This window comes from Protobothrops mucrosquamatus, unplaced genomic scaffold, assembly GCF_001527695.2.
Source record: "Protobothrops mucrosquamatus isolate PMUCROS unplaced genomic scaffold, P.Mucros_1.0 scaffold91, whole genome shotgun sequence".
Lineage (NCBI taxonomy): Eukaryota > Metazoa > Chordata > Lepidosauria > Squamata > Viperidae > Protobothrops > Protobothrops mucrosquamatus.
Window position 1 is genome coordinate 135800 of NW_015386466.1, and position 14578 is coordinate 150377.

At 36.9% G+C, this 14578-nt stretch overlaps 1 protein-coding gene across 2 annotated transcripts in view; it reads right to left on the minus strand.

Annotated features, from left to right (window-relative positions):
* Window positions 1-14578, minus strand: part of TLE1 (TLE family member 1, transcriptional corepressor) — a 71021-nt gene that overhangs the window by 18411 nt on the left and 38032 nt on the right. For both annotated transcript variants that reach the window (XM_015812503.1, XM_015812502.1), the window contains exons 9-14: window positions 6531-6647; window positions 5124-5177; window positions 3927-4079; window positions 1864-2008; window positions 683-873; window positions 201-277 (exon numbers count right to left, since the gene is read on the minus strand). In XM_015812503.1, coding sequence (XP_015667989.1) covers window positions 201-277; window positions 683-873; window positions 1864-2008; window positions 3927-4079; window positions 5124-5177; window positions 6531-6647 — 737 coding nt within the window. The remainder of the gene's footprint in view (window positions 1-200; window positions 278-682; window positions 874-1863; window positions 2009-3926; window positions 4080-5123; window positions 5178-6530; window positions 6648-14578) is intronic.

The window sequence follows — 14578 nt, forward strand, 5'->3', positions numbered from 1 at the left end:
CAATGGGGAAAAAGTTCCGATACGTCATGCGACGTCGCGAGTTTGACATATCTGTTGTAAGTCAAGGACTCTCTTTAGTAGAAGATGGTAGCCTTTCTGGGAAAATATATCATACTTGCATCTTGGGATGCTCATCTCTTACTATAAACATTGTGCTCTGGCTAATATAAATTTCATTATGATTGTCAGAAATTACTCACGGTTTTCCACCAGGGATCCCAGCCAGATTAGGAGGGATTCCAGGTACTCTCATATGAGGGGGAGGATCAAACCCAACCTGATAAAATGAACAAAGAAATAGGCCAATCAGTTAGAAAAAGTACAAGACTACTGAACTTTGAACATAGTAGATTTCACAAAATACAGGTCTTCATAATAAATCCACCATTATAATATATACTTCCTGCCTCATCTTTAAATAGAGGGAGAAAGTCTGTTCATTTAAGGAAACAAATATTCAATACAGCGATGAGCTTTTTGTATGTTAACTAATGGTAACATTTTAAAAATGAAGGAACTGAGACCTTATTTTTCAAATAAGGGGAAATAATATTTTGTGTAGGAACATGTAACATAGTAGGGGACAAAAATCCCATCTCTAGAACTGCATTAAATATTCTTTAATGCTTATTAAAGACATGTGTTAATATTATATCCCCATTCAACAAGACTGCAAACCTACCATAGGGGAGCGTCCATAGGCAACTACTGCAGCTGCTGCTGCAGCAGCACTCATTTGGGGGGACATGTTGTGGAGACTAGCATAGGCAGCTCCTGGACTAGTCAGCTCTCCATTCATGCCAGCATGGGGTACCATTCCAAATGGAGCAGGGTAGGGACCTGGTACAGCCAGGGGTGTTCTCAAGCCAGCAGCTGCAGGAAAAGGAGACAATCTCTGTATATTACTTTATTCAGCTCATTTTTTTCCAGATTAATCTACCTGCACAGAAAAACTCTGCTTACACTATATGGGATTGCCATCCTGTATGAAGTAGAATAACTTCACAATCCAGGTTAAAGTTGAGTAACTCTGTTATTCAAAGTTTCATGAGTTTCCAAAGGTTAAAGGTTAAAGAAGTGGGGTGCCAACCATGAGCTTGGCCAACGTTTTTCAATCTAGCAACCTCTTGTTGAGAAATGCAGAGTGAGAAATTCAGCCCTTCCAAGATAACATCAACAAGCATTTTCTAACAGAAATGTCTCCACATTTGACCTCACAACCATCCTTTTTTTTAATTATTCCAATCACTTATATTTGCAGTTTGCTAGTATACAAGTGTACAAATGGCTATAATAAACTCATTTAGCCAGTCTGGAATCTGATAATTTTTAATATTATCACTATGTTTGTTATGTTAATAAATGTGGCCAAAATGCAAATGAAAAGTATTAGTCACCATGCACAATCCTCCTTTCCTTAAAACCCTTTTCTAGACTGCCTATACAGTTAGTCCTCCAATTACAACAGTAACAGGGATTGGAGTTTGTGCCACTAAGTGATGTGGCTGTAGCGTGATGTCTCATAGCTACATCGCTTAGTGATGGCAATCTCAGCACTCCACATTTCCATTGTTAACTGAATGCCACCATTCATTTGGCAAGGATCCAGCCCAATCTAAGCCATTTCTGGATTTGTCTCTCCCACTTCCCGAGCCTCACTAAGATAAGGGACTACCTCCTCTTCAACTCACCCCGCCCACCTATCTTCCCCTATCTATTCCCTTTTATGCCTCCCACATCTATGCTCCCTCACCAGTGGGGGAGGGGGAGGAGAGAATTATAATCCTCAAATACATCACAACCACATCAAATTATATTAGTAGTAATAATTCAGTGCATGTCAGAAGTTTTTTTTTTTTTTACCAGCTTGGTTGACCAAAGGGTCCATAGTTGGAGGTTTAGCAAGACCTGGACGAAGACCTGGTGTAGCACTAGTTCCTGGAGTTGGTACATCACTTCGTGGAGTTGGTGTGCTGGATTTAAGGACTGGTGTGCTAGCCTTTTCATGCTGGCATCATTAAACAAATCAAATAAGTACTGTTAGTAATCCAGGCAATTCTTGAGTATTCAATTTCAACACCATGTTGAATTTTGAAATTTTACAATTAAATTTCCTTGGGCAATCTCCTATAATTCAATATTAGTAGTGTCTGCCCTCTCTATTTCTGCTTAAAAAAAAGAATGATATGCAACATTCTTTAGTTGTATATATTATTGGCAAGATGTGAAACTTACTAGTTAATTGTAATTTTAAAGGCTTCAACTATTTTAATTCAAATATAGGACTTTGAAGGAGGTAAATGAAGAGTAAGTCAGATCACAAAGATATATTTTACAAACCAGTTGAAAAAAGAGACAAAAGGCAAATGTTGTGCTTCAACTAGAACTCAAAAAGGATGGTGATTTACTACAAAAGACTTGTTCTCTCTGCCATAAACTTCATGAGGAAGAAAGGATTCAAAAAAATTGTTCCAGATTAGAACAATAAATTATTCTCATGGCCTCATTAAGAATGGATACAGAGTGAGCAATTTTCATCCTTTTATTTTTATTTTAACAGATATACAACTAAGAAACTAGAGAAATGAACAAAAGAGAAATTAAAAACAGATTTACAACCTGTGTTAAATTGAATACTGTAAGTAGGTTCAATAGAATATTAGATTAACACTACATGTAAAATATGCTTTCATCATATTTGACTATTTTTAAAAGGAAATCAATAGTAACTAATTAACAAAGGCAACCATTATGATAAAAATGATTAGCCAGAATAAATGATTAACAGGGATTTCCAACTAATTTTAAACAGTTTACCTACACAAATGAAGGGAAATATATGTGTCCCAGGGTAATGATGAGAGATCGAATTTGGATTGGTCACCGAGCTTTCAGACTGGAGCTGAAAGCCGGAGCCCATCTTCAGTTTACCCTCATTATAATAAGTTTATACCCTCATTATAATAAGTTTCATTATAATAAGTTCATTATAATGATTAATATTTTAAAGAGAAATCCAAATTTATATGTCACACAAGTCCATGGTTAGAATTATACTCCATCAATGCTTTCAACATTAATTTAATTTCTCAATCAGACTTGAACAAAGTATTTTTTGACAGTATAGCATCCTTCTGTCTAGTTTGCAATTCTTCTAAGGAAAGAATTCCATGCAATTTCCAGTAAGACACATAAAGTATACTGACAGCTGATATAATTTATGAAGACAACTATCTATACTTTGTAGGAATACAAGACTTAGAAACATTAACAGAAAAATAGCTAGCAGAGGAGTTGAATTATAGGGTGAATTACAGGACAATATGAAACTGATAGATGCTAATGGGAGTCTACTTCTTCACCTGTTGTCCATTTTTTAAAGAGGGAAAATCTACTTTCTATTAACCGAACTTTAGAACAGAATGTCAAACAGCAACACACCAAAAAATGAATACATTTATAATTTTAGTAAAATGAACTCAGTTAAAATTACTTTAATTAAATGCACAATACAATTGTTCCATGTTATGCTTTTCTTCTATCAAAATTAAGCAACAACTTTTCATGCCACAACCAAAGCCAAATACAGATCACATATTTTAATCCACATTTGGGCTATGTTGTGTGGAATGTGAAAAAGCTGCAGAAACCCACAAAAGTCAAACTCAAATGAAATCACAACTGAAATCCCAACATTGGTTTTGTGATCAGATTTCATGATGTGGACAGTGCATCAAAAATGGAAAAAAGGGGAACATTGTCCAATAATTAATGAGGAGGTAGTTTTTCTATTAATAATGAACTGCTACTACAGTTTTGATCTGTCTCACTATGAAAACTATGGTTAAGTCATGAAGCTTACACACAATGCAATAGTAAATAATGATTAGTTGTCAAAATATAATACAACTGAGACGAATACTTACCAAACCTATTTCTTTGGATTTCATGGAAGCAGAACTTCCAGAAGAGGCAGTAGATGCTGGGCTACTTGAGGCATCTTTCTTCAAGATACGGGTTTTATCTATGCCATTCTCTCGTGGGGAATGAGCAGGACTTGCTCGGGGAGACGAAGGGTCCTTGATGGGCCAGGGTAGTAACAAAGACACACAGTAAGTTGTTATTAATTTACGTGCAGTAAATTTTTTACCCACAATTGAAAAGCTTTGACATTTGATGTATATTATGTTAAATACATGACTGTATTGTAATTTATTTTACACCACTTATAGGCATCTACCATGTGGAAAAATTATCTATGCTTTAAATGATGAACAGCACTATTTCAAACTATTAAGCACAACGTTTGGTGCATTTCAGATCAATTTCCCGGGAACAAAAGGAGGCAGTAAGCAGGATATATAATTTTACATATTACAGCCTCCTAAAAACACATAAGTAGTGTGAGGGGAAAAAAGTAAAAGTACTGTATTAAATTTAGCTTTCTACTGATTATAAATAAGCATGATTTTCTGCTTTCACATCACACCGAAAAGATCAGAATTGTTCTTTAAAGGGCTTCCTTTCCAGCATATTTCCTGCACACCATCCCCTCCTTTAATATATCCAGAATAAACATTGTTCATTTATCTATGATCATATGCACAGTAAGAACTTTAAATAAGCAAATAGCATCATTGTACCATTTGCAGAGCCACAAAAATACCAGTGATAATTTCTATGATATTTTTTTCCTTCCCGTGTGTTTAGTCTGCTCAGATCCACTCTCAAATCAATACTGACAGAATAAACACAGAGATCAAGGACTCCTAAGCATCCATAAGCCATGGGACAGATGCATTGGTTTCTAGAGTCTATAATAAATATGAATTTAATAATATTGTAACTCCTCCCAACAGTTTAGCTTCTGCAATGAAAAAATATTACTAATAGCATGCTTATTTGTTAAATTTATATGTCACCCATTTTACCATCAGGTGTGACTCTAAGCAGCTTACAACACAATAAAAACAATGTAAAACACTAAAGTACTAAAATGTTAAATATTAACATTAAAATTAACAAAGATGCATATTTCTAACAAGAGATATTCACCCTATAGTCTAAAATATTTATATTCCTTTCAGCTTCAGCTACAGTAAAAGAAACACTAAGCAAGTTACCTCGTTAGATACATCCACAACTAAGTTGTCATCACTTTTGTCTCCATCACTGTCCTAAATTTAAAAACAATGCTTAGTTCAGTTAGTGTTTTGGACTTTAATAGTCTACTCACTGTAACCAACAACAAAACAAAAATAAAGGGTACCCACTCATAACTCCTTTAACATACTACCTTTAACAGAGTATATGTAAGTGGGTACCCATGGCAGAATTTCACCAACATTTGGATTGACTGAATGACAAATTGCAGGTGAGGAGGTTCTTCATGTCTGGGACCTGTCAGAACAGCACCATCCAAAAATAGCCAAACTGATAGGTCATAGGTGCAGAGAAGGCATACAATATATAGTGAGAGAAAGCCCTCCTGGGTAGTGGCCCATCTGCCCGGCTTGCATATTCGCACTCCTTTTTACTCTGTTTCTTGCCGTCTCACATACTCATTCTACCAGTTTCATGTTCACGTGCCCTTTATTGCTCTCTCTCACACAAACTTGTTTGCTTACATAGCTCAAGATAGTTCTAGACTTACTTTTTGAATACAAGTCTAGTGTGTTTTTAAAGAGTGCTAAACCTGCATATACAAGGAATATATATAAATGTAAGATCTACCAAGGAGCTATCAGATAATGTATGTTAATATGATTCTGTGACAGGAAGGTCCAGTCTTTCCTGTAGACCAAGCCCAAATCTTACAGAGAATAGTGCTCAGCCACTACAGAGGGGGACATGTCCACTGCAGCCTAAAATGGCTGATAGGAACTGGGCAGAATTTAGTCTCTGACCATATCACCAACCTATTATTAAAACATCCTAAATTGTGTCCATAGTGTTAGGAAGAAGGTATTGCTTCAAAATGGAACATCTAATGTTGACTCATGGGCTGAGAATGAGATAAAGGTAATGTCATGAGGCATTTAAAAATGGGCATGTTTGTGCTGCTATTAAAGGAACATAAGGATCAATACTGAAGATATTTTCCAGTATTATTATATTCCCTCCTTGTTCTCAGCAGGAATACCTACTATTTCGGGATATTTAAATTAAAAACTAAGATTTTAAAACATAATGCCATACATACAAATATATGTAACTCCAAATGCTAGTTTGGCAATGATGTTCCTATTAGATGATTTATAAATAACTGTTTCTATTCTGCTATCAGCAGATGGCAAATTAATTAACACATAAATACCGTATCTTTCATCACCCTCTCCCCATTCCTCAGCTTCTTGTGAAAAAAAAACAAACAGCTAGGAAATCAGCAGCTATGTTAAATTGGTAATAAGATGATGAATAATCTTATAAGCAAGATCATGCATGGAAGAGAAAGATTAAATATATAGCAACCCAAAGGAAGTGCCTTGAAAGGGATGATGACTATTGTCAAACTGGCTACAGTTTCTTACATAATGGCTTGAGTCCTTATCATCCACTTTTCTTTTCTTCATGTCATTGGAATACTCAGGTCCATTCCTTCGTTTATCAGTGTTCCTCAGACTCTCCGGGACCAAGAGTGAATTACTCTGCAAATACATAAAGATCATCATGTTTAGAATCCTTTTATATGGATATTTCCAACAAACACAAGTTGTTGGTTTTTTTTATTCACAACACAAATGCTAAAAACAGACTGCAAGTGTTGTTTTGCAAGAAACTTGTTTCAGACCCGCTACATCAGTGGTTCTCAACCTTTTTAATGCCGCGACCCCAACCGGTCGTAAGTCAAGGACTAAACCGGTCGTAAGTCGAGGACTAAACCAGTCGTAAGTCGAGGACTAAACCAGTCGTAAGTCGAGGACTACCTAACCAGTCGTAAGCCGAGGACTTTCCCTGCCCGGGAGCGCCGCACATGCGTGGTTCCGCCCCCTGCGCCGGCCGAGGCGTAGCTGGCAAGCGGCAGAGATGGAGCAGGCCGACCACCAGCTGGCCCAGCCCAAGGGAGGTAAGGCACCCGCCGGAAAAGGGGAAAAAAATGGCGGACAAAAAATGGCGGACAGCCTTGCTTGGCGACCCCCATGAAATGGTCAATCGACCCCAAATGGGGTCCCGACCCACAGGTTGAGAACCACTGCGCTACATAAAGGATTCTACCTAAGGCAATCTACTCTAGACAGTTTTCTTCCTATGGCTTCTATGGAACAAAGTAATGGTGGGAACAAGGCCATTTGTTCATGAAAACATTGATCTCTTTCTATATGAAAACTATTGAAAATATAGTTTAGCTTTTATCTTCTTTTACTGATTATTAACATGCTTTGGGTGGGTGGGTAGGTGTATCTTTGGGTCAGTGTTGAATCCTGACAACTACAAGCACAAGTCCTTGCCATTTTTTCCTGGTGGTTTGGCATTGTTTGCTTTCTAGGGCCTGAGACAGAATGACTGGTCCAAAGTTACCCAGCTGCTTTTATGGCAAAAGTGGGACTAAAAATCATCCTGGTTTCTAGACCTGTGCCTCAACCATTACACCAAATTGACTCTCCATTAATAATATTCATTTTAAACGTAAAGTAAAGGGAGAAAAGACTTTGAAGGCCTTCCCTTTCAGCTACATAAGCATGCTGTCCTCCAGCCTATGCATCATCAGAAAATGCCCTCTCAATATAAACATATTTTTTTAAAAAAATATGGCTAGGCAGAACCTCTTGTCAGCAGAACAGAAACTCTGTAGCGCATTCACAGGGGACAGAATAAATCAACTTTTTGTGTATGACAGGATTATGTTACTCACAAGGGAACACCAATTTTAAATTCCTCAGCCAGCCCCAGGAATTCTGGGAGATGAAGTCCACAAGTCTTAAAGTTGCCAAGTTTGAAGGCCCCCAATCCACAGGAATATCTACAGTACTGGAGCCCAAAGTGGCTAAGAGACCTGGGCAGATCCTAGTTCCTGTTCCCATCACCACCATTGTCAATGAAACACTCCAGATTATGTCCACAATGAAAAAAATATCCATGTTGGGAAAATATATTTTTGAAACTCAAACCGCTCCAAGTAACTTGGAAGCTATGTCCATTGTAGCTTGGGCTGAGGGAAAAGCATTGTCTTTTATATTTAGATAATTTAGATAAAATATTAGTGGGCCACATTAGTGCAACAATGTGAGGGAAATGATTTCTGAAGTCCTGCGTTTTATATCATTGTATTTGTCTGTTTAGGAATCTGTTGAACTACTGGAGTGGTTTGGGATCAATAAATAGGGTTGCCAGGTGTCCACTATTTGAGTGGACAGTCCACTTTTTCACATTATTTTCACTATTTTTTTTCACAAAATAGTGGACATTTTTTTTATTCAAAAGCTTTATGATGAAATGGTACGTAATCTAAAGCTGTACAGTCTACTTTTTTTACTACTTAAGCCCCCCCCCCCCCGCTTGTCCGCTATTTTTTGGAAGCAGACCTGGCAACCCTATCAATAAAAGTTTAATTTGTTTGAATTTCTTATTATTTAAGAGTGACATTTCTTAGTGTCAGAAATTGCCCAGTATGTTGGATTGTAAGAAAATAAACAGAAGTGTTCATTTGCATGTATTTAACTAGAATATCTGGGGTTTGTTGGTTTCTCCTAATTTACTGCTAATGCCTTCCCCCCCTTAAATTCCAACATCCAACTCTTAATCTGAAAGAAAGGCCAAAAAACAAGAGCAAGGACTAATCTTGTCCGCAATCTGCAGGCTACTTTCTTTAGATAATGTTAAGTACAAACTGTTGACCCAAAGGGGAAGAAAGGCATTTTAGATATTTCTGGGTCACATGATAATTTGACATGCCTCCAATTCTCATCTTCCCTCCAGCTAAAGCATTAAACATGTCACAATGGGTTCTTTTAGGTTCAGGATTAGCATATGCAAGAAGGGCAATTTGTTCAGTGGTGTGTTAATGCCATGAACAGTGCTGAATGCAGGGCTGGGGGTAGGGTAGAGTGGAAGATAGCTCTTTTCACAAAGGCCTGACAAACCTTTCTAAAAGCCGCTTGCATAAGGAAGCATCATGCCAACAACACACTTTCTGAAATTTACACAAAAATCGCAACATGCCTCACCACCGTACTCCAGGGAATACATTTGTATACATTCAAGTACTTAAGAAGCAAAATCAAAAGCAGAATTCAGCTAAAGAGCTGGCCTCCCCAGTCAAAACATGAGGGTCAACTATGTTAAAGAATTATGGACATCTTAGCTGTATCCTATAATAAATGAAATCATGGATCCATACTGCCCAAAGTAATGTGAGGCATTTATTATGGCACCATGTATTACATTCTGAAGGCAAACTGCAAACTCTTTTATTTCTGCTTCCTCAACCTCAAGCCGCATGTATGGCTTTTTCAAAGTATAAGGGAGGGCCTTCTGAAAGTAGCTGAAAAGCAGCACATCTCTTTAGTACAATGTTTCTTGATTGAAAAGGTGGGTTTGCTGGGTCACTGAACTCATTAATCTGAGATGTGAGTTTGGATTCCACCCCTTTTAAATCTCTTGATGGACTAAGACAAATCAAAAGCAGCAGGGGAAAAATGAGAACAAATACTATTTCAGATTTGAAAATGGTTTTCAGTACTAACATAAACATACGAATACGTTACAGGAAGTTTGCAGTATATGAAAAAGGGTTTGAGTGGTCATATTGCACTAACCTATAAATTAACTTCGTTGGGTTTAGTAGGATGTGCTAACTGGGTTGCTGTAGCTTATTCTACAAACCGTGTTTTGTTTTGTTTTAAAAAAAGAAGCCTTGCTTTGCATGTATGCATATTCAGCCAGTATTATAATTCTGGCAGAAAGATAAAACCTAAGAACAGTTAAGATGTAAAAATATTTTGGTATTGTTGCAGTAAACTGTATCAGAAATATAAATAATCATGAAGTATATCAACTGTGTATCTGGGAAGAGGGATGTTTTTATTAATTTTAATTGCTTTAATTCATTTATATTTATTTGTATCCCATTTTTATTATTTTTACAAATAATTCAAGGCAGCAAACATATCCAACATACCTTCCTATTTTCCCCAGAACTCACAGCCTCCAGCTTTCTAGTCTGGTGCCTTAACCACTAGACCAAACTGCTTCTATATACAAATAACAACAGAATAATTGCTATATATTCATGGTATTAGCCTTGATATAGTTGTTTCATTATGGCAGGCAAAAAATGTGGATTGGTTTGTCAAGGCATTGTATGAATTTAGATCACCCATATGCTTGGATACTGTTCATTGCCATTTTAGAAGAGTTATCCTATGCACAATCTGGAATTTAGAAAAATATCCCTCTAAGCTACAGACTTGGGTTTCTGTGACCTACTGGGACAAGTCTAATGTTGTTGAGCCTGGGATCCTTATGCAATGAATTAAGTTAAACTTTGGGTAAGTAAATGGAAATGTCAATTATTGACTATTGACAACAGGACCATAGTTAATGACATGTATGCTCTTTTCTGACCAGAATCATTAGTACGTTTTATCAGCATCAAGAAAAGTCAAATCTTCTTCCATCTCTAGGGTTGAAAGCTCTTGAGCATTTTAGAACTTTTTAGAAATGTTTGTATTATTTCCAACTAACGAAATCTTGGAAAGAAAGTGTTTAACAATGTCACTTTCTATCTGTCAAAGACTAACTCTTCAAAAGGCAAAGTGAATGGAACCAAATCTGCTTCAATGGGAAAAGCCAGCAAAAGAAAGATGATGTTCAAAAATGGCCCATATAAGGCCAGAGATTGCCTCAATGATCCATGGGGAGAGGCAGTTGGGCTACTGCTCAGAACTTTAAGCCTCTATTCCTCTTCTGTCCAGTATGGAACATATGCAATCTGTCCTGTATTTTTCAGTGTATGCATGCGCAAGCATAGCAATACAGCAAAAGGGAGAGCAGAATAATTACATAGGGATTTGTTTGCTATTTGTTTATTTATTCACACCGATATTTAAGTGATGTCTGGTTCCAAAGAAACTCTGAGTGGCGCACAATAGAATAAGGAACAAAAATACAATGCAAAGCATCAGATTGTATCTGATGGCTCTGTATAATGACAGAGAAAAACACAATAAGGAGGAACATCCAATCTGGGAGAGCAGCCAGGTCTTTAAAGCTTTCCAGAATACCATCAAGATGGGAACCATATGGATTTCTGGGAGCATCTTGGTCCAGAAGGAAGGTGCAGAAATTTTCAGTAGACTAGACCAGAAACCAACTCCATAGGGAAGTTAAAACTATTTCTATGGTGTTTGTAGTAACAGAATCTCATAAGACCGATTGTACTGTACCTCTTTCCCTTCTTATAGTCTGGTGAATTAGGAAGGTGTCTGTCTGAGCTTCTTCCCTGTATTTTCTGCTTTTTGTGATTTAATATGTATTTCTTTCGCTTGTTGCTTTGGTAATGGATCTTGCCTGTGTCTGTTAAGGTCTTCTTCCTTACTCTTTATGACATACTTCCTGAGTCCTGATAAATGGCAGTTAATTTGAAGTAAACCTGGAATGTGCCAATTCTGCCAGCATATACCATCCTGGCAGAAACCATGGGAGACATGCAGTTCCTCAAATAACCTGATTCCATGCCATTTGGGGCTGTATAGATGACAATCAGCACCTTGAAGCATACTGACAATCAGCACAGCTCATGAAGCAGAGGTGCCATATGGACATAGCAAGGCATGACTTTCCCTGCCTGCACTGCTACATTCTGGATCCACTGAAACATCCAATTGGTTTTCAAGAGCAGCCTAGGGTAGGGTTCATTGCAGTAGTCAAGCTGTGATATGACTAGGGCAGGAGTGACTGAAAGGTCTTCCAATTCAGGAAGGGTGAAATTGGTACCTTTAGATTGAGTTGGCAAAGGCTATTGGGCCACAGCTGTCCCCCTGCTGTTTTACAAACACCCGTTTTGTCTTTTTGCAAATGTATGTATTATGGTTGGCCATACAGCAATGGTAGTCAATATGCAGGAGTAGTTCAAAATGTACTCAAAATTTCAATACACCCGTTGATCTTAAAAAGTGTGGACTCCCGTTTTATTGTAGTTTTGACAAAGAGCAAGTCTTTCCAATAGTTTTGAATTCCAGGGCCCAAGAGATAGAATACTATAATGTAAGCAGGTGAAATTAGGAAAATGAGTTTGATCATGTAGAATTAATGAAAACAGAAGAAGAACAGTAAAATGGAAATTTATAAAACTTAGCCACAATGGGAAGGATAACAGAAAAAACTCTACTCCTTTGTGTATTTGTGTGTGTGTGTGTGTATTCAGTTTAATTGAAAAAAAACAACCCCAAAAATAATTCTCTCCACCTTGACAGATTTAGAGCACCTTGCAAGGGAAAGTGGGCAAAGATTCTCAAGACAAGATGTGCCATGCTGATAGGCTCTACCTCAAAAGACTGAATGCTGTCATAAAATAAAAAGGTGTTGCAACAAAGGATTAGTTTAGGACAGGGGTTTTCAAACTTGGCCCTTTTATGACTTATTTCTCAGCCAACCTGCCTGGCTAAGGAATTCTGGGAGTTAAAGTCCACAAGTCATAAAAGGGCCAAGTTTGAAGACCCCTGGTTTAGGAGCTTGCAGCTTTATGCAACTAAGTTTACAGAGTCAGCATATTGCTAGGTCCTCATTTTATTGACCCAGAAGGATGGAAGGCTGAGTCAACTTGAGCCCATTAAGGCTGAACTCCTGGCTTTGGGCAGAGTTAGCCTGCAATACTGCATTCTAACCACAGCTACACCTATTTTAAGTAAGAAATTTGATATTTCACTATGGATTGCATTTAACATTTCCTAAACACACTTAAAAATCATCACTCCATATGTAATGTCCATCTGAAGTTACTTATAAGCTATAGTTGCAATATACTGGCATGAATTTGCATTTGGCACTTTGCCTTAGGTCTACCTACCTGCTGTTCACTATTATGAAAAAAAACTCTCATTGGCTTCATTTCATGCATCTTAAGACCCTACTTCCAACACACGCACACACTTTATGTCCATTCATCCCCTTCACATTTTAATTCACTGGCATCACAAATTATTTTCAGGAATGAAGATTTGAAGCTAATATTTTTTTAAAAAAAATTCCACAGAAATATCAAGCACTATAAGCAACAACTCATTTTATTCACTCCCAGAATTGTGTCTTTGTTCCTGAAGTATCACAACATTCATGTAGGCAGAACTAGCATTCTCATGTTTTATTTATTTGTTTGTTTATAAAATTTATAGGCCACCCCTCTTACCTAAAAGATAACTTATTATTGCTAAGGCTCTACATCTTATTTGTTTAGGGCTACAATAGTGGTCACGTTACCCAAATATATTGAGATAACAGTTTCCCTCACACTTACACAGACATATGCAATTACTGAAAACTGGCTCTAAGCTCAATTAGTTGCTGACTTCATATTAAAATCCAGTTTGGGTCATCTTATTTTGTCCTCAAATGCCTCTTCTTATCAGACCAGACTTCATGATCTAAGAAAGATATACTTTCCATTCTGCATTATCTATTATGTTCTGACAGTGAGGAATCGAAAGCGAGATTTGAGGGAAACACAAGCTCCCACGGGATGACTTAACGCATTAATCTACTGCATTCTAGAAGTTGTGCAGACTGTCTGCCCTGACTTTATCTGTGGGAGTTATTTTTTCTACTTCTGCATCAGAAATTGTGTTCCACACTACAAAATCATCCACAGAAGTTGTAGACTATATTTCAATTCAATTATTATTTTTCTCCAATTGAAGAGGAAATTATGTGTTGGAACAATCCCATCATTTTTATAACTGCCACATGTACTTTCCTTAGGGACACAGCTCTGATAAGATCTCTAAACACTAGTAGATATAAATGCAGTTTTCTCAGTCAAGAAATCTTAACAGCTAATGCCTTGGCAGACATCCTGACAGAAATGGAAAGTCCAAATATAAAGACATAATATTGATAATGTTCTCCAGGATTCAATCTATTTCCTGCAGTTGATTGTTTTACATCAAACAGGCAAACTTTGAACCATTGATTTCATGCAGTTGTTTAAGCTTAACTATATAAACCTTGCTTGCCTTTGTTTGAAATTCTATAATGGAAAAACTGAAATCCACTATATCTGAAAATTGTCAAGGTGTGTGAAACTGATTCAAGTCAATGTGTTATGACTTATGCGATGAAGCAACATACACTTTAAATCTAAAAGCTTGTTTAAAAATTAGAAATATTGTTCTTTGGGGGGGGGCAAATCCACTTGGAAATAAAAAATACAGGTAGTCCTCAACTTACGATGAGCCCAAATTTTATGTTATTAAGTGAGAAAATTATTAAGTGAGTTTTACTCCATTTTACAACTTTTCTTGCCACATTTATTAAGCAAATTACACATATTAACTAAATTAATGCCTGTTCAAATTGTCTATAAATAAGGAAACAACTTTATGAAAGTCAAGGTTACATATATTAGTCATCTTCACATATACAC